Source organism: Chanodichthys erythropterus, chromosome 11 (genome assembly GCF_024489055.1).
Source record: "Chanodichthys erythropterus isolate Z2021 chromosome 11, ASM2448905v1, whole genome shotgun sequence".
Lineage (NCBI taxonomy): Eukaryota > Metazoa > Chordata > Actinopteri > Cypriniformes > Xenocyprididae > Chanodichthys > Chanodichthys erythropterus.
This window is the reverse complement of record NC_090231.1, coordinates 35969124-35991654: the sequence shown is the minus strand read 5'-3', so window position 1 is coordinate 35991654 and position 22531 is coordinate 35969124. Positions and strand designations below refer to the sequence as shown.

Genomic DNA, 22531 nt, shown 5'->3' with positions numbered 1-22531 from the left:
AAGGGGTGATGGCTCATACATTAAATACAGTGTGTCTTCCATATTGTACTTTAGAGTTGTGGTTAACTGTAAAGTAACATTTGAATTACTCATATGTGAATTTCAGGCAATGATTTCCATCCAAAAAAGAAAGTAGGTCAATAATTAGAGTAGCGGTATAGGGTGATCTAAGTGTCTTGCTTAAAAGCAGATTGGTAATGCAGCAAGATCTGGATCTCGGCCTTTGTGATAGTAGTGAGTGTGTCCTCTTATCTCTCCCTCAGTCAGCAGGGCCGTTGGCCCTTCATGGCATTTTTTCCCCCGGTATGATGAGCATCTCCTCCCCTGCAGATGGGACTTACGATGAAAAATGAGTTTAGAGATCATGCTGGCAGAGCTGAGGTTGCCTCAGCTGGACCTTCTGCATCACAATCACTAATTTCACAGCCTTGTCCAGTTTATTTGAGGGCCATTTTGCTCTGGTAGGTCATAGGCCCTACACATGGACATACACGCATACACAGAGCTCGCTGGGGGTTAAGGACCTTGTTATCCATAAACAAGGAAAGATAAGTACCATTGCCTGTTTTCCATTTGAGTGCTGTCATGCTAGCGTGCACGTACATAAAGAACGCTAGCTTTTTTAAACAAGACTAGTCCTTACTATTTCCACATACTACTACAGTCTAAGAATTTTGTCCAGATCAGACAAATGTTCTCTAAATAACAGCAGCATTTTTATTATATTATATTACATTAGATAGCGTTTCAAGTTTTTCCTGTCAAAATGTGCTTGGATATATACTTAATGTCGGCATGAAACAGAAGATGCGATTGTCTTTTCTTCTCTACTGTGACGTCTATCCGAGTGAAACGGCATCTGAAATGAGAGGGCGGGACTTTATTTTGTCCTTCAGGAATTGATTGGATCATTGGAAGTTGGGCGTTGCTAACAAAATGGAGGCAGATCTGAATGCCCGTTTGCAGTCAGTTGTGGGGGATTTCTCTCCACCGGACTCACTGCAAGCACCCTCAGGTTACTGTAAGAACTTTATTTATTGAAGATGAAGAGGATGGTCAGTGGCACTAAACAGTGAGAGAGCGTGCGCGAGAGAAACTGACTGACTGACTGATGGTGCGTGTCTGTTGGCGCAGAGCGAGTGGGGAAGAGCGATCGTTTTCGGTTAATTCCTATTCCTATGCTCTATTGCATTTGTATTTTGTTTTATTTGAGAATTAGCAGGTAAAAGTAAAGAATACAAATCAGAAAACATTTGCTGAATCCAGTACAAACATGCAGTTAAACACCCACATGCATATATACACACAAAGTGAATTGTCACTGTCATCAGTGAAGCTTGATGGTGAGGGAGGGAAATTATCTTGCACAATGCAGGCAGCTGTCAGCACATATCAATTTATCTCTCATCCCTTGTTGACCCTCATTATAACTGCTCTGTTTATGTCATTATCTGTCAATCTGATGGGAACTGACACCCTTGACTGTTTGTGCATTTATGTATTTTAGCTTTAGGAGGGCGATCATGAATGTGTGCAAGTAAGCATTATTATTTCTGTATCCTGCGGTTTGAGTCAGTTTGCTAGTGCACTGAATTAGGTGTCTGTATTTTTGAATGAGTGTGTGCTTGTGGGCATGTATATTCGTGCCCATGTGCATGTGTGATAAAAATGGTGTCAGTGTTGGCAGTCCATAGAGAGTGAAATTTCTCAGGTTTAAACAGGAAAGTAGAGTTAGGTGCTGGAAGATCCCTCTGAGCGATAGAGAGAGAGAAAAATATAATGTATAATGTGCTAGTAAAATCCTCTTGAAAAAACAGGCTTAGGGCAACATGAATCTATCTATCTATCTATCTATCTATCTATCTATCTATCTATCTATCTATCTATCTATCTATCTATCTATCTATCTATCTATCTATCTATCTATCTGTCTGTCTGTCTGTCTGTCTGTCTGTCTGTCTGTCTGTCTGTCTGTCTGTCTGTCTGTCTGTCTATCTATCTATCTATCTATCTATCTATCTATCTATCTATCTATCTATCTATCTATCTATCTATCTGTCTGTCTGTCTGTCTGTCTGTCTGTCTGTCTGTCTGTCTGTCTGTCTGTCTGTCTGTCTATCTGTCTATCTGTCTGTCTGTCTGTCTATATGTCTATCTATATGTCTATCTATATGTCTCTCTGTCTGTCTGTCTGTCAATTATGTTGTTCTGTTAATCGCTCTTACGTTCTACCTGTCATTCCACCTATTGTTCTGTCATTCTATCTATTTATCTTTCTGTAAGTCTGTCTGTCTGACGCTCACGCTGTATGTCTCGATGTCTGTCTGTATGTCATTCTAGCTCTCTATTGTTCTATATGTCATTCTGTTGTTTGCTCAAAAACACTATATAACATGTTTTTGGACTATATGTAACCTACTATTATTATCTACTGTTATTATATATCTTTTTGTAGTATGTTACTTAGAGTGTAAATAACAATTACCCCAATAAATAAAATATTATGTATAAAATAAACAAGCTGTCAAAGTACGTGGAGTTTTCAAACTCTTTAAATTGTAGTGTTTTTCTACATTGTACACAAATATTTATAAAAATAAGAGCATCTGATTAGAATGTTTGTGTGTGTTTTGTCAACAAGAAAATGAGTAAAATTCCTGTGGTGTTCTAAACCCAAACTGCCGTAAATCTTTTTATAATGATTTTGCATTGTCTCATAACATCTAGTGGGAAACGCCAAATAAAAACAGTTTGAAAAAATAGCAGAAGTCTTGATTTCTATACAGTATTTGTACATGTGTGTCTCTCCATTCTGATTGTAAAATATGTTCCTACCAGATGTTAAAGGGTTAGTTCACCCAAAAATGAAATTTCATGTCATCCCAAACCCGTAAGACCTTTGTTTGTCTTCGGAACAATTGAGATTTGTTTGATGAAATCCGAGTGTATCTGATCCACAACATTGAAAACACTGAAGCTCTGCAACGAAAATAGCATAGCAGTATGGCAGGGGACAGACAAAGTTGTTGGATAAAGTTGTTATTTTTGTTTTGTTTTTGTGCACAAAAAGTATTCTCGTTGCTTCATAATATTAAGATTTATCAATGTCTTTAGGACCTTTCTGGACTTCAAAATGTGCAATGTCGTTGCTGCCTATGCATGGATCAGATACCCTCAGATTTCATTAAAAATATCTTAATTTGTGTTCTGAAGATAAATGAAGGTCTCACGGGTTTGGGACGACATGAGGGTGAGTAATTAATGACAGAAATTTAATTTTTGGGTGAACTAACCCTTTAAAAGCTACACCCTGGTTGTGCATTACAGATTACAGAGCACAAATCCTGTCCACACCACCCTTGATCTGTCACACTTCTTCTCTCTGCATGATCCACCACAGCTACAGAGGATGTCCTCCATTGCCATTTAATTAACACAGCTTTTGGTTTAGCAATATCAGGCGGCATAAATGCATAAGGGGATCTGGAGTGAATATGTCATAGCTGATTAAAAGGAAAGAGAGGAGGGACAGGCAGAGCACAAAAGCCTCACCAAAGACGTCCCTTCTCACAGGACCCGAAAGAGGACAATGAGTCATATGCATGATCAACACAGCGGCTGTCTGTGTCCTTTTTGGAAAATTATGTTCATATATATACCATTTACATACTGTTCTTCAGCCCATAATCTAGGATTAATGGCCAGTAAATCGAGACCAATTGCTGTGATTTAGTTATATGATTATACTGGAGTCACTAGACATCAACTCTTTTAATGATGTACTGTATGAGATAAGTTAAATACTGAAAACTGATGTCATGTCTTGTACAGCAGACTTTAGTCTGTAAAGACCCCTTTGTGTAAAATCATTGATACTACATTATATTACGGCTGCACGATTAATCGCATGCTATTCTCACAAGCATTTCGTCAGTAAAGCCGGTTCCCTGATTACCGCTAAATCACCATCACCTGCTTTCAAATGAAGCGGCATTTAATAGACAGAGCCGTAGATCACTGAAAAGACACGCAATATCGCGTTCATATCGCAGATGAATCGCCTGCGATAATGAACGCGATATTGCGTGGCTTGTCCGTGAACTATGGCTCCGTCTATTAAAAGGCGCTCCGTTTAAAAACAGGTGATGGCGATTTAGCGGTAATCAGGGAACCGGCTTTACTGACGAAATGCTTGTGAGAATAGCATGCGATTAATCGTGCAGCCCTATATTATATTTTCTTTTACTGTAATCTTCTCTTTATATTGGACTGGATCTTTGTGTACATAAAAGCATGAGTCGTATCTCTGTTGGCGCTACTCTTGCTGTGGCACTTCTGTTTTTTGTGAGCTTTTCCCATTTAATCTTGTTTTTGTCCTTCTGCAGCACCTTGGATGATGAAGGCACAAACCTGCGACAACAGAAGCTGGACAGACAGGTGAGTCCTCCTTTGGTTTCTTTTCAGCACTGTGTACAGAAGGCTCTGCTCAGAGGAAATGAGATAAATTGAAGAAAAAAAAAAAATAAACAGAAGAACAATGAGAGAGAAACCATTCGTTGAGGAATCACATCACAGAAACATATTCTCAAGACGGTTTAAAGAAAATGCCTTTGATAAGATTCCAAATGCCATTCCTCACTTTATCTTGCATTATGTGCTGTTACTTCAATAGACTTGCCTCAGATAGCTCTGAAAACTTGTGCCAAGATTGTCCTCCTTTCAATCAACACGTCATCAGCTCATTTCATGCTGTGCAGAGTTAGATAGACATCAGTCACCGAGCACACAAACCAAACAGCAAATTTATGAGGCGTTCGCGCCATAACTACCGTAATTTGTAAGAGATAGAAACTCGTGATGTTATACTCAGAGCGGTTTGTGACTCGAATTTATGCATTTCATTGGCAACTCTATCAATGCCGAAATCAATCTGCAGCAGTCAGGTGGTACAGGTCAGTGATCTTTAAGTTATGTCAAAGACTATAGAATAACACAAGATGTGTCACTCATATTGTTTTGAATGGGAGAAAGTGTAACGCGCAATATGGCGGAATAAGTCCCGCCTTCTAAATAAGAGCCAATCGCCGACTGGTAAAGTCATCGCATCACTTCAGCGGCCGTTAGAATCACCGGTTTCTATAGAAACAGTAAGACGCGCGCCTCCGAAGAGACACGCAATTAGGTCTGCGCATGCGCATTAGCTTGATCCAGCCTGAAAAATACAGTTTTTTGTCATGATTCGAGCATTTAGAAACTAAATTTATGAGCCGGTTGTTGTTAGATTTCATTGGTGATTTCATATATGAAATTTAATCGTAAGGTTGGCGAACAGTTTTGGAGAATTTGATGTTTCCCTATTCAAAGAGATTGCATGATGCCCAGGATGCCCGAGAGGCGTTTCAAAGATGGCCGCCAAGTGAAATGACTTGTCTTAAAGGGACTTTGGTTATGTTCATTATTACTGTAATGTGCTTTGAGACATAAGGTATTTTAATGCTGTCTCTCGTGACGCTTTTGTTTGCTCCCTGCTATATGCGTTCATGTGTTTCAGAGGAGGTTTTGGTTTTGGAGCTTTCAAAGCTAACTCGCTATTGCTAGCCTCTCTGAAAATAGCCTATATCCTAGCTTTAATCATAACTGTTAATTATTCTTTGCCACAAGGTTATTATTACCACACATTTCTTTAGAAATTATTTTCAGACAAAATGTGAAATAAGGCATAATTTTCCTTCAAGCTGAAAGTATTTTAATGACTTTATTGTATATTAACTTAAATCTTAAACTAAATAGTCCATTACAACATAAAGTAGAAAGGAGTCGACCTAGCAACAAGACAAATGCTGCAACAATACTATACATTTTTTTATTAAATATTTTAATTATTTTTAAACTGCTTCTGTTATCGTATTTAGCTTCAGTGTCTTCCTCTTCAGTGACATTGGCCTGTGACAGCCTGTGACTTCACTTTGGTGCGACCGAGAGCACAAAAGGGCAACTAGAATACACTATATTATATTACTGAAAAATAAACATATTTAGCATCGTCAAGCTTTTGTTTGTGCTTAATGGATAAAACAACGGAATTGCGTATTCAAGTTTATGGGTGCTGTAAATTTTACCTGCCACAATATGGCACTGTTTTCAACACTCTTGATGCTTTGAAACCTTTCCCAAATCATTTAGAGAAAAGCTTCAAAGATTTAAAGGTGCCCTAGAACCAGTTTTTACAAGATGTAATATAAGTCTAAGGAGTCCCCTGAATGTGTCTGTGAAGTTTCAGCTCAAAATACTCCATAGATTTTTTTTAACTACCTATTTTGGGGCACCATTAACTATGCTCCGATTCAGGCTGCAGCCCCTTTAAATCATGCGCTCCCTGCCCCCCGGGCTCTCAACGATAATACAGTGCATTTACAAAGTTCACACAGCTAATATAACCCTCAAATGGATCTTTACAAGATCTTTACTGCATGCATGCATCGGATCATGTGAGTATAGTATTTATTTGGATGTTTACATTTGATTCTGAATGAGTTTGAGGCTGTGCTTCGTGGCTAAAGCTAACATTACACACTGTTGGAGAGATTTATAAAGAATGAAGTTGTGTTTATGCAGTATACAGACTGCAAGTGCTTAATAATGAAAATAGTGACGGCTCTTGTCTCTGTGAATACAGTAAGAAACGATGGTAACTTTAACCACATTTAACAGTACATTAGCAACATACTAACGAATATAAATATAAATATATAAAGACAATTTACAAATATCACTAAAAATATCATGTTATCATGGATCATGTCAGTTATTATTGCTCCATCTGCCATTTTTCGCTATTTTTCTTGCTTGCTTCAGTTGCATCAGTTGTGCAATGGCGGCAATGGTGGCCACGTAGAGGCATCTGTGGATTAATCTGCCCGACATCAGGGAGAAAGAGAAACATTTTCTTCTTAACCCTTTGACGGGTCTTGAATGGTCCCTGGAGCATACGATCTCACCGGTGTGATCAGTCTTGAATGGTCCCTGGAGCATACGATCTCACCGGTGGGATTAGAATGTTCAGCGCATCACGTGATCAACTGCCAAATTCAAATGTGCTTGCGCACTTTGGCTGACTCTAAACCAGAGACGGACGTGCGCAGCATTTTTTAATATCACAAATATGCAGTGTTTTCAACAGCATAATGCTTATTTTAGGTTTCAGACATTTAAATACTCTTGAGTACCAACAAAACAATACATTTAGAGTTATTAAAATACACAATGATGTCTATGGAAGCGGCAATAACAATCCATTATAATTAGATGACACGTTTTATTAGATACACATTGTGTTAAGTTTACTCTATTCTTCCCCAGTTCACCGACTCACTTACTTTCATGTATTTCGGGAGAAGTAGATGAATTCACATCCAACAGATCCGTGCAGATCACAGATTATCTGTGCGGCGCAAACTAACATGACGGCGCCCATTGCGACTATAGCAATTAACGTGATCATTATAAAGGTGCTTAAATAGCAAAACACATCCACTTCCACATATTTGACGGAATATCAGATATTTCATGCTATAGGTTAACAAATTTGTGAATATTTTGAATAAAAAAGGAAAAATGAAATAAAAGCAGATCATCAGTCATACAGCACTGCGTTGTGTTATGTGATAAGCAATGACACATCACCATGGAAACCATAAAGTGATACGTTCTAAATAACGCCTTGAAAAACTCACCCTGGGGGGTCAGCCAGAATATTTTAAACTTGTGTGTGCAAGGGTTAATGGGTCACTCTCGTCCTCTGAGCTTTTCAGGCACATCCATTGCAAAGCTCAGGGGACCCTGGGCCGTTTGGGTCTACAAACCACAGACAGGCATAGAGGCAGTGTCTCAGCACTCAGACTCCTCCTCCTGATGTGAGGAGCAAGATACAAAAGAGGCAGGACATGAGGAGAGCTAAGAAGGATTTGAAGGACGTTTCTAAAGCCAAGCATGTGGGCAAACAGAATGTTGGTAACCAGACATTTAAAGGTAGCCACTGACTTCCATAGTATTTTTTAAAAAAAATTTTTATCTACTATGGAAGTCAATGGCTTCTGTCAAATGTTTGATTACCGTAATAGGGGTATATATTGCATGTGTTCACCAAAACTATATATGTGATTGGTGTTATTTAGTAACAGTAAGTAGTGTTCAATGCAAGGAAACCATTGGTTGATGCATGATCATTTATTTAAGTTTTGTGATTGGTGGATGTTATTACATGCAATCTTTTCATTGGCTCATTGTAAGTTTGAATTTTGTCTTTGTTTGCACTTAAAGGAAGCTCTACACACACCTGTAACCTTTTAGCCCTGACGAAGGCCTGTGTGCCGAGTGCAGTTATTCGCTCAGCATGGCATAGTGGGTACTTATTCCTCAAAATGTCTTTTGGATGCAGTGCGAGTTCTTATTTGAAAGGGAACATCTCAGGTTACGCATGTAATCATGGTTCCCTGAGAAGGGGAACAAGACTCTGTGTCTCACTTCCATGCTTCTGGCATACCTGGTCACATCTCCTTCAGACAAAAATGCTGATGACGTGTACACTAGGAGCCCTTATGTACTTACGGTTACACTAGAGTGACATAACGGGCTGTCATATGTCAATGTCATTGCCACGTTTGATACACGTACTTCAGACATCGTCATGCTGGAGACATTCCCCAAAGTGTCTTCAGATGCAGCGTTTCATTCCCCTTCTCAGGGAACCATATTTACATGCGTAAATTTACATTAACTGGGTACTACCGATCTTCTGAATTTCAAAAGTTTTTCTTCTCATCACATACACTTTCTTGTTAAAAAGTTTTGGGTTGATAAGGTTTTTTAAAGGCTTTAAAAGTCCCTTATGCTCACCAAAAGTTGCATTTATTTGATAATACAGTAAAATGATAATATTGTGAAATGTTATTACAATTTAAAATAGCTGTTTTGTTTTTAATATATTTTAACATGCAATTAATTCCTGTGATGGTAAAGCTGAATTTTCATTACTCCTGTATTCAGTGCCACATGATCCTTCAGAAATCATTCTAATATGCCAATTTGATGCTCAAAAAATGTATTATTATTATCAATGTTAAAAATTGTTGTTGTTGTCCAAAAAAAACAAAAAAAACAAAAAAAAAAAACAGCATTTGATTTTAAAATATTTTTTCACAGTGTAAAAATTTTACTGTCACTTTTTAATAAAGTTCTTAGCTAAATGTTACTCTCCTCAAAATTTTAAATGGTAGTGTATACATTAAAATAAATACGGACATCCTTCAAGGCCATTTTTAATACAGTCAGTTTCTAGCTATTTCACAAAAATTGAATATTATAACTTATCATGAGGTGTAGTTCATAATTCAGCATAATTAGAAATGCATCTCAAAATACTTGTGACAGTGAAAAAATTGTAACTAGCAGTATTGAAATCAGGGTATCAGGGTTATTCATACAGATTTAGCTGTTTACTCTCAAATTTCAGACAGATATAGAAAGAATCAGAACGTATAGAAAGTATCAGAACAGAGCTGGGACAGATTTAGGCTGTTAGAGGAGACAGAAAGAGCATCTGCCTCAACCTTGATGGCTTTTTCTTGATGTCCTTGATGGCAGAATTCTTTCAAAATTCTCTCTTCAGCTGTCCAAAATATCTAAAGGTGGGCTGTAGATGGTAGATAGGATTTTAATGAGCTGCGAATATTAGGAACGCAAGCATCCATGTTCTGTGCCTCTGCAGTAAGAGAGTTAGAAGGATATATCCTCGAGGGTGCTTTGCATCTGTTTGTCTGCTGTTGTGCTATAAACACCAGTGGTTCCTGCAGCTAGATAGGGAGACAAGCATAATTTGCTCCAAATTTCGACTCAAGCCAATAGGTTTAGCCCTCAGCGCTCGGCTGCTCTTTAATGAACCTCCCACTCTCTTCAAAAGACCATGAGACCAAATTACCATGTTTATTGCCTGTCTGCTTTGCATAATAACCTTGAAGGAGCCAAGCTTGAAACTGTTGAGCATCACCTTAGCCAGCCTCTTTGTGCTCTCTATGGCCTCAGGAGTCTTTGACCACTGCATTTTAATCAATTTTAAGGTGCTGTGTGAGCACATATTCTGAGCAGTCTGTTTCAATGATACTGAAAATGTTATGGCTTATTTGGCAGCGCATCAGGTCTGACAACAGAGGAGAACACAGACGGTGAATGTGTTTAGGCAATGTGTGTGCAGATGAACAACTTTTTATTAGAATATCAATATTGAGATCTGTGCGTGCAGCACAAAGGCATGTTTCCCCAAGCTACAAGGTACCGCCAATAGAACAAGCTTTGTATAGAAACCACTGAGGGAAATGCAATCTTGTAGAGACATGAAGCATTATTAAAAACACATGAATTCATTGTGTCTCTATGTGAAAATGACAAATTTTAGAGCTTAACAAATCACAAGGTGTGTCAAATGAAAGGATTTAACCTTTTTTGTTTTAATGCAATCTCTATGATCCCTATGAAGTAGGACTGGGTATTTACAAAAATACACAGATTTTACAAAAATAAATTTAATTCTGATTTCATTTTTATTGTATTCGATATTGATTTGTTTGGATATATATCAGATACAGTGCAAGTGTATGTCAATGTCTTAAGGAAAATAATGCTGTGTATTACTATAATATAAAAATTAAGTCCAAATTTGAATTCTATTTATTATTCTATATAATAATGATCAACATTCAAAAAAGAACCAAGTGGTATACAAACATTTAATTTTTATTTTAACTTTTCAATGATATAATTATGTTTCTACATTTCAAAATGTACAACATTTAAAAGGTGGCTTACTTATTTTCATGATAGATTTATTAAAACATAGATACAATAAATAAGACTAACAGTAAAAATATAATTAAAGGGATAGTTCACCCAAAAATGAAAATTTTATGTTTATCTGCTTACCCCCAGGGCATCCAAGATGTAGATGACTTTTTTTCTTCAGTCGAACGCAAATTATGATTTTTAACTGCAACCGCTGCCGTCTGTCAGTCAAATAATAGCAGTGATTGGCAACTTGAACAATAAGAGTCGAAAAAACTTCCATAGACAAATCCAAATTAAACCCTGCGGCTCGTGACGGCACATTGATGTCCTAAGACACAAAACGATCGGTTTGTGCGAGAAACCAAACATTATTTATATAATTTTTTACCTCTAATACACCACTATGTCCAACTGCGTTCAGCTTCCGGTTAGTGAGGTCTGATCACGCTCTGACAACGGAAGTGATGTCTCGCGCTCATTGAAGTATATGGGCGAGACATCACTTCCGTCATCACAACGCGTTTTTTGACCTCACTAACAGGAAGCTGAACGAAGTTGGACATAGTGGTGTATTAGAGGTAAAAATTATATAAATAATGTTCGGTTTCTCGCACAAACCGATCGTTTCGTGTCTTAGGACATCAATGTGCCGTCATGAGCCACAGGGTTTAATTTGGATTTGTCTATGGAAGTTTTTTCGACTCTTATTGTTCAAGTTCCCAATCACTGCTATTATTTGACTGACAGACGGCAGCGGTTGGAGTTAAAAATCATAATTTGCGTTCGACTGAAGAAAAAAAGTCACCTACATCTTGGATGCCCTGGGGGTAAGCAGATAAACATCAAATTTTCATTTTTGGGTGAACTATCCCTTTAATATATGATAAAGTGCATGCCTAGTTCTGTCATGAAACTCTAGATGGTGCAGGCTGATGGGTCCTTAACGGAAGCTGAACGGAAATTCTCAGCGTTAACTACTTAGCACAAGCTGATTGGTTCATGTTACATTTGCAGCCAATGAGTTTGCTGCTCACAACATTTAAATAGCGGTTTAACATTCATTATAGCAGTTTGCAGCACGTTTTCAGAGTTACACCTTCTCCAGCTCCACCTGTATAGATCTGCTGGGTGATGGGTAATTTTATATATGCTATTTGTGTAGCAGCAGTATGTCTTGCATACGCACAGCAGCGTATCAGCGTATGTATTGGCAGTAGCAAAGTTCCTGTACTTGCCCTGCAGCAGCAGTAGCAATAATCATCAGCAGCAGCAGCAATAATCTACAATTTCAGCAATAATCAACAGCAGCAGCATAGCAAATCTATTTCACCAAGACCAAATACATTAAAATTGTAATATCCATTATCATGTTAAAATCTTCTGAGAGTTCTCATGATATAAATATATTTATCAAAATGCACCTCTCTAGAGTTATTTTTTGAGTTGGATAATGAGCTCTAGACATTGAATGGCTTTCCTAAAGTAAATCTAGCATTATGTGACATTGTTTACAAGCTGTTTTATTGACCGATCTTTCTGTAGTTGGAACACTGATTGAGTGATTACATGAGACATGATACATGCAGTTAGTTGTACCATTTCTTTTAAAATACCTTCTGATCATTCACTGGCACTCCATGCTGCCGCTTGAACTGGGGCGCGGCTTAAGCGATCTGTCCCACCATTAAAGAGTGCTAAAACCACATTAATTGTTCACATTTTGTGAAAAAAATTGACAATGTGAAAGCTGAACAAAACGACCGAAGTACAAAGCTTATTGCGAATATTGGACAGGAGGTATTCTACAACTAATGTTTAGTGAATTATAATGCTTTGTTCACACATCAACAGAAAACAGCACAGACTCAAAGATTGATGTTGGAATTTAAGTATCGATATTGGTTCATCAAAATGTCAGCCCAGCTCTAATGAAAAGTAAGAAAAGGCTTTTTTATTTCTGGATTTTTATAGCAGCTAATGGCATGTTTCTGTGTGCATTATCTGTGATAATAGATGCCTTTCTCATTTAAGGATTTTCCATTTCCACAGCAACTACAGTACTAGCAGAGGGGAGGGTGTTTTTTCTGCTTGACTGGACAGACCGGGTCTCAAGCCCATTATTTGCTCACGGATTCCTTTAATGTTTAATAGACTCCAGCGCTGGGATCTCCCCAGAACTGTTGGCTATAGCTTTACATAACATAACATTAGGTTGCTACAAAAGTGAAGAATGTTGTGTGGGGAAACCCATGCTGGGTTGAACATGCAGTTGTCTGTGAAGGGAAGGCGTGTTGTAGTGGCTGGTTTTATGTTTAGGAGTTTAAAAGTTTTATGAAGAAGCAACACATCCCTGCGCTCCAGGTTGTTCTTTGTGTGGCTCCATTCCATTGTTGTCACAACTCAAAAGTTTCCAGATTTGAAGATGTGTTGTGTTACATGTCACATTTTTACTTTGCGAAGAACCAAATTTATTTATTAGAGCCAATATGATTTGTCTTGAGGTCAGTTAGACCTCATCAGAGACTTCTCAAGGGAAAATTATAAAATGGAAATCTCTTCAGTGCTCTATCATGAGTCACGGAGCTTCAGATGAGTGGCTGAGAAATCTATTTACAACCTATTTAGTTGTCTTGGCCCTATATATATATATATATATATATATATATATATATATATATATATATATATATATATATATATATATATATATATATATACATACACAGTGGGGGTACGGAAAGTATTCAGACCCCCTTAAATGTTTAACTCTTTCTTATATTGCAGCCATTTGCTAAAATCATTTAAGTTAATTTTCCAAATGTATTTATTAGAGCAAATATAATTTGTCTTGAGGTCAGTTAGACCTCATCAGAGACTTCTCAAGGGAAAATTATAAAATCTCTTCAGTGCTCTGTCATGAGTCACGGAGCTTCAGATGAGTGGCTGAGAAAGCTATTTACAACCTATTTAGTTGGCTTGGCCCTATATATATATATATATATATAATACACACACACAGTGGGTACGGAAAGTATTCAGACCCCCCTTAAATTTTTAACTCTTTGTTATATTGCAGCCATTGGCTAAAATCATTTAAGTTAATTTTCTTTCCTCATTAATGTACACACAGCACCCCATATTGACAGAAAAACACAGAATTGTTGACATTTTTGCAGATTTATTAAAAAAGAAAAACTGAAATATCACATGGTCCTAAGTATTCAGACCCTTTGCTGTGACACTCATATATTTAACTCAGGTGCTGTCCATTTCTTCTGATCATCCTTGAGATGGTTCTACACCTTCATTTGAGTCCAGCTGTGTTTGATTATACTGATTGGATTTGATTAGGAAAGCCACACACCTGTCTATATAAGACCTTACAGCTCACAGTGCATGTCAGAGCAAATGAGAATCATGAGGTCAAAGGAACTGCCTGAAGAGCTCAGAGATAGAATTGTGGCAAGGCACAGATCTGGCCAAGGTTACAAAAAAATTCTGCTGCACTTAAGGTTCCTAAGAGCACAGTGGCCTCCATAATCCATAATAAATGGAAGATGTTTGGGACGACCAGAACCCTTCCTAGAGCTGGCCGTCCGGCCAAACTCAACTATCGTTGGAGAAGAGCCTTGGTGAGAGAGGTAAAGAAGAACCCAAAGATCACTGTGGCTGAGCTCCAGAGATGCAGTCGGGAGATGGGAGAAAGTTGTAGAAAGTCAACCATCACTGCATCCCTCCACCAGTCGGGGCTTTATGGCGGAGTGGCCCGACGGAAGCCTCTCCTCAGTGCAAGACACATGAAAGCCTGCATGGAGTTTGCTAAAAAACACCTGAAGGACTCCAAGATGGTGAGAAATAAGATTCTCTGGTCTGATAAGACAAAGATAGAACTTTTTGGCCTTAATTCTAAGCGGTATGTGTGGAGAAAACCAGGTACTGCTCATCAGCTGTCCAATACAGTCCCAACAGTGAAGCATGGTGGTGGCAGCATCATGCTGTGGGGGTGTTTTTCAGCTGCAGGGACAGGACGACTGGTTGCAATCAAGGGAAAGATGAATGCGGCCAAGTACAGGGATATCCTGGATGAAAACCTTCTCCAGAGTGCTCAGGACCTCAGACTGGGCCGAAGGTTTACTTTCCAACTCTCCAATGGCCCTAAGCACACAGCTAAAATAAGGAAGGAGTGGCTTCACAACAACTCTGTGACTGTTCTTGAATGGCCCAGCCAGAGTCCTGACTTAAACCCAATTGAGCATCTCTGGAGAGACCTAAAAATGGCTGTCCACCAACGTTTTCCATCCAACCTGACAGAACTGGAGAGGATCTGCAAGGAGGAATGGCAGAGGATCCCCAAATCCAGGTGTAAAAAACTTGTTGCATCTTTCCCAAAAAGACTCATGGCTGTATTGGATCAAAATGGCTGTAATGGATCAAAAGGGTGCTTCTACTAAATACTTCTACTGAATACTTTCCGTACCCACTGTGTATATGTGTGTGTGTGTGTGTGTGTGTGTATATATATATATATATATATATATATATATATATATATATATATATATAATCAAATAAATAAATATATATATATATATATATATATATATATATATATATATATATATATATATATATATATATATATATATATATATATATATAATATTATTATTTTTTTTTTTTCAGTTTTCATTTTAATTGAAATTTTAATAATTTTAATATTTCTATTTCTAATCGGCGTTACTTTATTTTTACTTTCCGTCATAATTTTGTATATTATGTACAGTATATTCATATTGATGCTGCAGAATATTAAGACTTAGATGAGGATACATTTATTACATGAATGGTAAGTACTACAATTGTTATTAAGATTTCTTTAACTTATTGATTTTTTAAATTTTATTTTGGTTTTCAGATCCGCAGTCTCCTTCTGCAAAATTGTTGGGTTTTTGATATTGAAAGATTTGCATTATTTATATAGAAGGATTACAACAGAAAAATGCATCCCTGAGGTTAAAACATAAAGTGCATCCTGTCCTCATCTCCAGCTCTATTTTTGCAAATAAATTAACAAATACATTAACAAAACACAAGAAACACATGCCATGAGATCTCACGATAGTGAGGTGTGACGAGATTTCTGAAAGGTGAAAGCTGTCTCTCGATATCACCATGATGGAGCGTGAGGGTGAAATTAGCATAGAATACACCACAGCTACATTTACATTACTATGCCCATCGAATTACTGTGCCCAAACTGTCGTTTTGCTTTTTTATAGAAATACATCCATTTAATTCAGTTGGATAACAGTCACTTCAATTGTAAACTATTGCAAACTTCTGCTCTGCTCATCCAACACGAGCTGCAGAGTCACACACAGTGCTACAGGAATCACAATTCACTGATCACGTGAATCACTGATAATACCATGGCGGAGAATTCGTTGCACAACAGAATTCATTGCATTATCTGATTAATGTCTTATCTTGTAGAATGCAGCCTCAGGCGTAATCTGATTTTGCTGAGTTCAACATGTTCCTGGGTCAACATTTTTGTTGATCCTGGAACAACATTCAAATCAATCAGATTTGAGGGACCAGTTTACAGATTTTAAGTCAATTTTAGGCTTAAAATCATGAATTGGTGCTTCTACATTCATCTATCGTTTCCCTCTGATTTTTTGGATAACTTATGGGTAGGGTTAGGTTTAGGGGTAGGAATAGGGTTAAGACTATATATTTTTAGACTGGAATGTTGTTCCAGGATCTACAAAATATGTTGACCCAGGAGCACATCTAACTCAGCAATATCAGGATGTGCCACACTCGGCACAGAGTATGTGCAATTGCGAATTAGAAAGTGAAAGTAAAAGGCGAGCTCCCTGATGCGTGCAAATTAGGCTACATACAATAAATATAAATATATTTTGTGCCAGTTATTTACATTTCATTTCAATATGTCTTCCATATATATTTATGCTTAAAGAAATACAAAATGAACTTACATGTAATCATTGATTGGTTTTCACTTCACACTGTGCATCTTTTTGAAGTGAAGCGATAAATATGTTATTCCATTGCAGTTTTTGAATTTTTTTTGTTCTTTGATTATGTATTGCATAGACTATCATATAGCACAAGTAACTAAAAACTCATAACTGTTTTGACTTACTATACTGTATTGTCTGGCCTGTACACTGTCTGAATACTAAAGAATGTGTGTGTGTGTCTGTTAATGTGTGTTTGTAGCGAGCTTTACTGGAACAGAAGCAGAAAAAGAAACGTCAGGAGCCCCTGATGGTGCAGTCTAATCTGGACGGGCGGTCTCGAGTGCGTAGGACCCGGCAGTCGGAGGAACAGGCTCCCCTCGTGGAGAGCTACCTCAGCGGAAACAGCAGCACCATCTACCACGGTACACACTGCCATGTAGCAAACCCCCCCCCAAAAAAAATTCAAATAACCATAGTGCCACAGAGACTCTGAGGGTCACGTTCACTCTCGAGGGCAGACGATGTTCCAATCTGTTATTACACTGACTTGCCAATATCGACCCAAGCTGCTCAAACAGAGAGTCCCACAAAGGCCAGTGATTGAAAATGGAAATGCTTGTTTGCTGATTGTTCGGCAAACAATGCTGCCATTCTTCGCACTGACAGCGGTACTGGCTTGAGTTACTCTATTGATCTCTGTCCCAGACTGCTCAGTGTTAGATAAACCCTTCCTACAATGTCACTGCAACCCTCAATCATCTATATTAAAACATTTGCTAGTGTCAGGGGTCTTTCCTTTGAGCTATGAGAAGCTTTTTCTTTGTTTTGTTCAACTTGTGAGCAAACATTATTCTTAGCTGTTAGTGTATCATTGTCGTTTGGCATTATGGCTAAGCTATACACAATGAAATAGCCTATTTTGAAGAGAATGAACTTTTATGTGTTATAGAGCTACATTACCAAGTTTTCTCTCTCTAACTATCTTTAACAACATCTTACATATCTTGTTTGTTTACATCCTTGTGCACCAGTGTTATTAATGTTTTGAATTATAATTTATTTTTATATTTTCAGCTCTTTAATTGAAATCATTTTATTATGTGCTTTTGCCTTTTTTTTTGCGTTTCAGTTTGACTACTTCAACTTTTATTATTATTTCAATTAGTTGCCAAGGCAACTTTCTGAATTTTCATGCACATATTTTTTTTTTTTATTTATTTTTTTTTTTACAAGTTTTGGTTTTTCATCTAATGTTTATATCTGATTTTATTTCAGCTTTTTTCAATTACTGAAGACTTTTAAAAGTTTTAATTTTAGTTCACAATTACAACACTGCTGTTTACACTGTCAGCAGTCTTTAAATGCTTGTTTTGATATGCCAGTGACCGTGTCAGAAGTTTGGGGTCACGTTACTGCATGTGGCTACTCCTATAACATCTGTATAATGAAGACCCAGTTGGTGTTTTTGGTCCCACTTTATATTAAGTGGCCTCAACTACTATGTACTTGCATCAAAAAATAAGTACAATGTACTTATTGTATTCATATTGTATTGCAAAACACTTTTGCTGCTATTGAGATGGGATACGGGTAAGGTTAGAGTTTGGTGGTATGGGTACACTCTAAAAAATACTGGGTTAAAAACAACCCAAGTTGGGTTGAAAATGGACAAACCCAGCAATTGGGTTGTTTTAACCCAGCGGTAGGGTTAAATGTTTGCCCAACCTGCTGGGTAGTTTTATTTAACTCAACTATTGTTTAAAAATTACTGTATTGCTTAATTAAAATGAACCCAAAGTATGTTGGAAATGAACATTTATTAATGTTCAATGAATAATTATTAAACAATAAACATTTATTAAATTGCTTATTAATAAATTTATATTAATAAACTATTAAATTTATATTAATAAAATATTAAAGCTTATTAATAAACATTCACCTTTTGTCTATAATTGTTGCCTCTAATTGCATCTGGTTTTTAATTTCCCAATTTTGGGAACCCTATTTTGGGTTAATTTTAAGCTAGCCATATAGCAATTTTTAAATAATAGTTGGTTTAAATAAAACTACCCAGCAGGTTGGGCAAACATTTAACCCAACCACTGGGTTAAAACAACCCAATCGCTGGGTTTGTCCATTTTCAACCCAACTTGGGTTGTTTTTAACCCAGCATTTTTTAGAGTGTAGGTTTAAGTGTGGGTCAAGGTGTAAGGGATGGGTCAACAGTGTAGTTATAAATGTAATTACAGAAATTAATTACAGATGTAATTACATGCTGCCATTTTTAAAATAAAAGTACAATGTTAAAACATGTATGTACACAATAAGTGCATTGTATCAAATGAATAATTTAAATGTAAGTACATAGTAGTTAAGGCCACCTAATATAAAGTTGGACCGAGTTTTTCCCTTTCCCTTTTTTTTTCTATTTACTACAAGCTGAGGGACTTGTCAAAACTGTTTTCAGTTGAGATGATGCCACAGATGCTGTCGGTAGAGTTTAACTTGTATTGAATCCTAGACATTCCAGTAAATCATCATTAATTTGATACTGATCACCTGTACTCTGGGACTATAATAATCCTCACAGGCTTGTGTTGTGTTATGAAAGAGAGGATTGTCTGTTGATACTAGTGGTTTACAGCATTATGAATAATTTACTGTGTCCCCCTCAGTGTTGTGTTGTCTCATCAAAAAGAGAGCACCTTTGGCTCTCATCCAGCTTGAGCTTCAGTGAATTGTAAAACTGTAGTTTATTGTGTTGTGCATAATATTTCCCTAATTTGTGATTCAAATGTTTTAATCGCAATTTGAATTGCATAGCTTAGTCGTAATCAGTTCCAAGAAAGCTAAATAAGGCCTTAGTGTAATTATTATGTTTGGTAATTTGTGTGGATGACACTTATTGCATGGAAAATGCAAACACAATCTAATAATTTATAATGTAATGATATAATAATCATTTAGTATTAATTAATCAACTTTTTCACACTTTATAATCTTGTATAAAAATGCTGCCCTCAACATTAATATTTCTTTGCATGATGTGATTTGACTCGTTAAGCTTTGATAATGATTAAGCCCTATAAATTGTATATTCTGAAATGACAGGAAAAACATTTGAGGGTTTTGTTGCACAGAAGCAAAGCAGCACCAGAGCCATTTTTAATACTGGGGACTTGGGTGGGTCAAAGCTGCATATTTTTGTCTTTACATAATTTGATGCTGACACGTAATGCTTGATAAGTGAAGAGCTTTACTCACCTGTGAACTGATGCCTTCAGTCTCTCAAAGCATGAGTTACAAAAAATAACTTCATTGTTTCTTTCTGAGTCACTATCTCTTTTAAAAATAGCAAGTCAATGTCTCTGTTGTTTCTTTCCATAACTAAACCATTGATCACCTTTCTCTCACTCAATCTGACAGGCTTGTCTTTTAAGCCTTTCAGTGTTAGTGATGTACTCCATCTATCGACAAGCTTCAAACTGACAGTGATATACACTTTTCTGAGTATTGTCAGAGTGCATAGACTCAGAGGAACCCTCACAGATCTGTTGCTTTAAGAAAGCGCAGCAGTTCACAGCCTCGACGGACAGTTAAAAGGAGCAGGCTGTGAGAAGGAATGAATTTTGCCTCAAAGCTTTGATTTCACAGTTGCACTGACAGCTGCTGAATCCTCTTCAATTAAAATTGCATCCAGGGGTGTACGAGAGCAGTGGGATGTTTTGTTTTTTGTGCTTGCAGCCGTCTCCTGTGTGTACGCTGAAAACGTAAGCTTTGTTTTTGCTTTGTGTCTTTACTAACTCTCTTTCCTCTCCTCATTCATTTTAACCCTTTTCTTTATTTTCCTTTTTTTTTTTTTTTGTATTCTCTCACACTATCTTCTCTGCTCCTGCTGGCTCCTCCTGCACCTCCTCGTTTAGTACAAGAAGCGGAACAGGAAGAAGTTAAAGCCGTAGCAGAGGTTCAGGCCCCTCGCTCGGCTAAAAAATCCAAGCCGCCTACCTCCACTCCTCAGACTGGCAGCGCCAAGAAGGAGAAAAAGGGCAAGCACAAAGGTCAGCTGAGCAGCCTGTTAACCGTCAGGCTCAGCATGTGCACGAAAATCTGTTTGTGTGTGTGCTTGTGTCTGAGTGTGTGAAGGACATTTGTGTCATCCAGTGATTCAGTCTGTGTCATGATCAGCATTACCTGCACTAGAGAGAAAAAATTGATTGAGGATGATCACATGCGTCATGACAGCATTGTTTGCTCCTTATGAATATTCACAAGTCTTGGGGCACTAGATTTTTTATAGAAATACTTTTATTCAGCAAAGAGGCATTAAAGGTGATAAAGAGGATCTTTTCGTCGACTGAGAAACCAAAGACTGTTACTGAGTTTTTGAAATGAGCGTATACGTAAGAACAACCCCCTCCTTCACAGCTCATTTAGAGGGAACCCCTCCCAAAACTCGTGCAGGAGTATTGGAACAGGAGTGTTTACCACCGGCATTCGCTGTGTCGTGTTAGTGGATTCATTATGTCGGACTCACCGCAGGTAACTCATAATCTGCAGTTGTTACTCCTGTCTCCTGACAAAAACATTGCATGCGGCGCCTGTGGAGTGTGGAAAGTTACTGGAGCGCGCAGCCGCGCTCGTGTCTCACAAGGAACGTCACGGCAGTGATTGACAAGCCAGAGGGCCAATCCGCGCACGTCTCTCACAAGGAACGTCACGGCAGTGATTGACATGCCGGAGAGCCAATCGTTTACGCAATGATCGCGTAAACGATTGGCTGATGTTTTTAAGGCCCTACCTCGTGCACAGATGATGTATATTAATATTATTCCTTTCAGTGCACCTAATAAATAGTCTTTTAACAGTTAGTAAAGACAGTTTCAAGTAATATTGCAAAAATGTATAAAACAAAACATTCTCTTTAGCACCTTTAAATTAATCATAAGTGACAGTAAAGATGTTTATAATGTTACAATTTTTTTTTTTTTTAATTTTTAATCAAACTATTCTGAAAAACTGTATCATGGATTCCACAAAACATTATTTTTAAATTGTAGTAATATTTCACAATATTGCAGTTTTTACTGTATTTGTGAACAAATAAATGGCTTGCTGAGCATAGGAGATGTCTTTTAAAAACATTAAAAAAAATCTTATTGACCCCAAACTTTTAAACATTATTAATGTATTCATTTACTTTTCTTTTTTTATGGTTTTCACATCAGTTTCAATACTACCTTGTTGCCATGCACATAAAGGTTGTGTATCTTGCCCTTTGGAGTTAGCTATTGTTTTGAACTCTCCTGCTGAATTGTTACACTTATGACATTGGCATTTTAAACAAAGGGATATTTTACCCAAAAATGAAATTCTGTCATTGTTTTCTCTCATGTTGTTCCAAACCTGTATGACTCTTCCTTCTGTGAAACACATAGGATATACTGTATATTGAAATTATTTCTTTATTTATTGTTTTTTGTCTGTATTTTGTATAGATGACATTGGACCCCATTGACTTTCAAACTATGTTGTTCTTCTGTTCCACAGAAGAAAGAAAGCCAAGAAAGGATGGAACAGAGTTAATTTGCTTTCTAATTGGATAAAAGTAAACCTATAAAAAGCACATCATTCCAGTCAAACTGCAGATACTGTAATTTGCCATCTCTCATGTGGTGTGTTTGCTTAAACTACACACAGCTATA

The 22531-nt window shown here is 37.3% G+C and overlaps 1 protein-coding gene across 1 annotated transcript in view; it reads left to right on the top strand.

Annotated features, from left to right (window-relative positions):
• Positions 1-22531, top strand: part of tub (TUB bipartite transcription factor) — a 145233-nt gene that overhangs the window by 96131 nt on the left and 26571 nt on the right. Inside the window, exons 4-6 of the mRNA XM_067400882.1 lie at positions 4386-4437; positions 17086-17248; positions 20753-20887. Coding sequence (XP_067256983.1) covers positions 4386-4437; positions 17086-17248; positions 20753-20887 — 350 coding nt within the window. The remainder of the gene's footprint in view (positions 1-4385; positions 4438-17085; positions 17249-20752; positions 20888-22531) is intronic.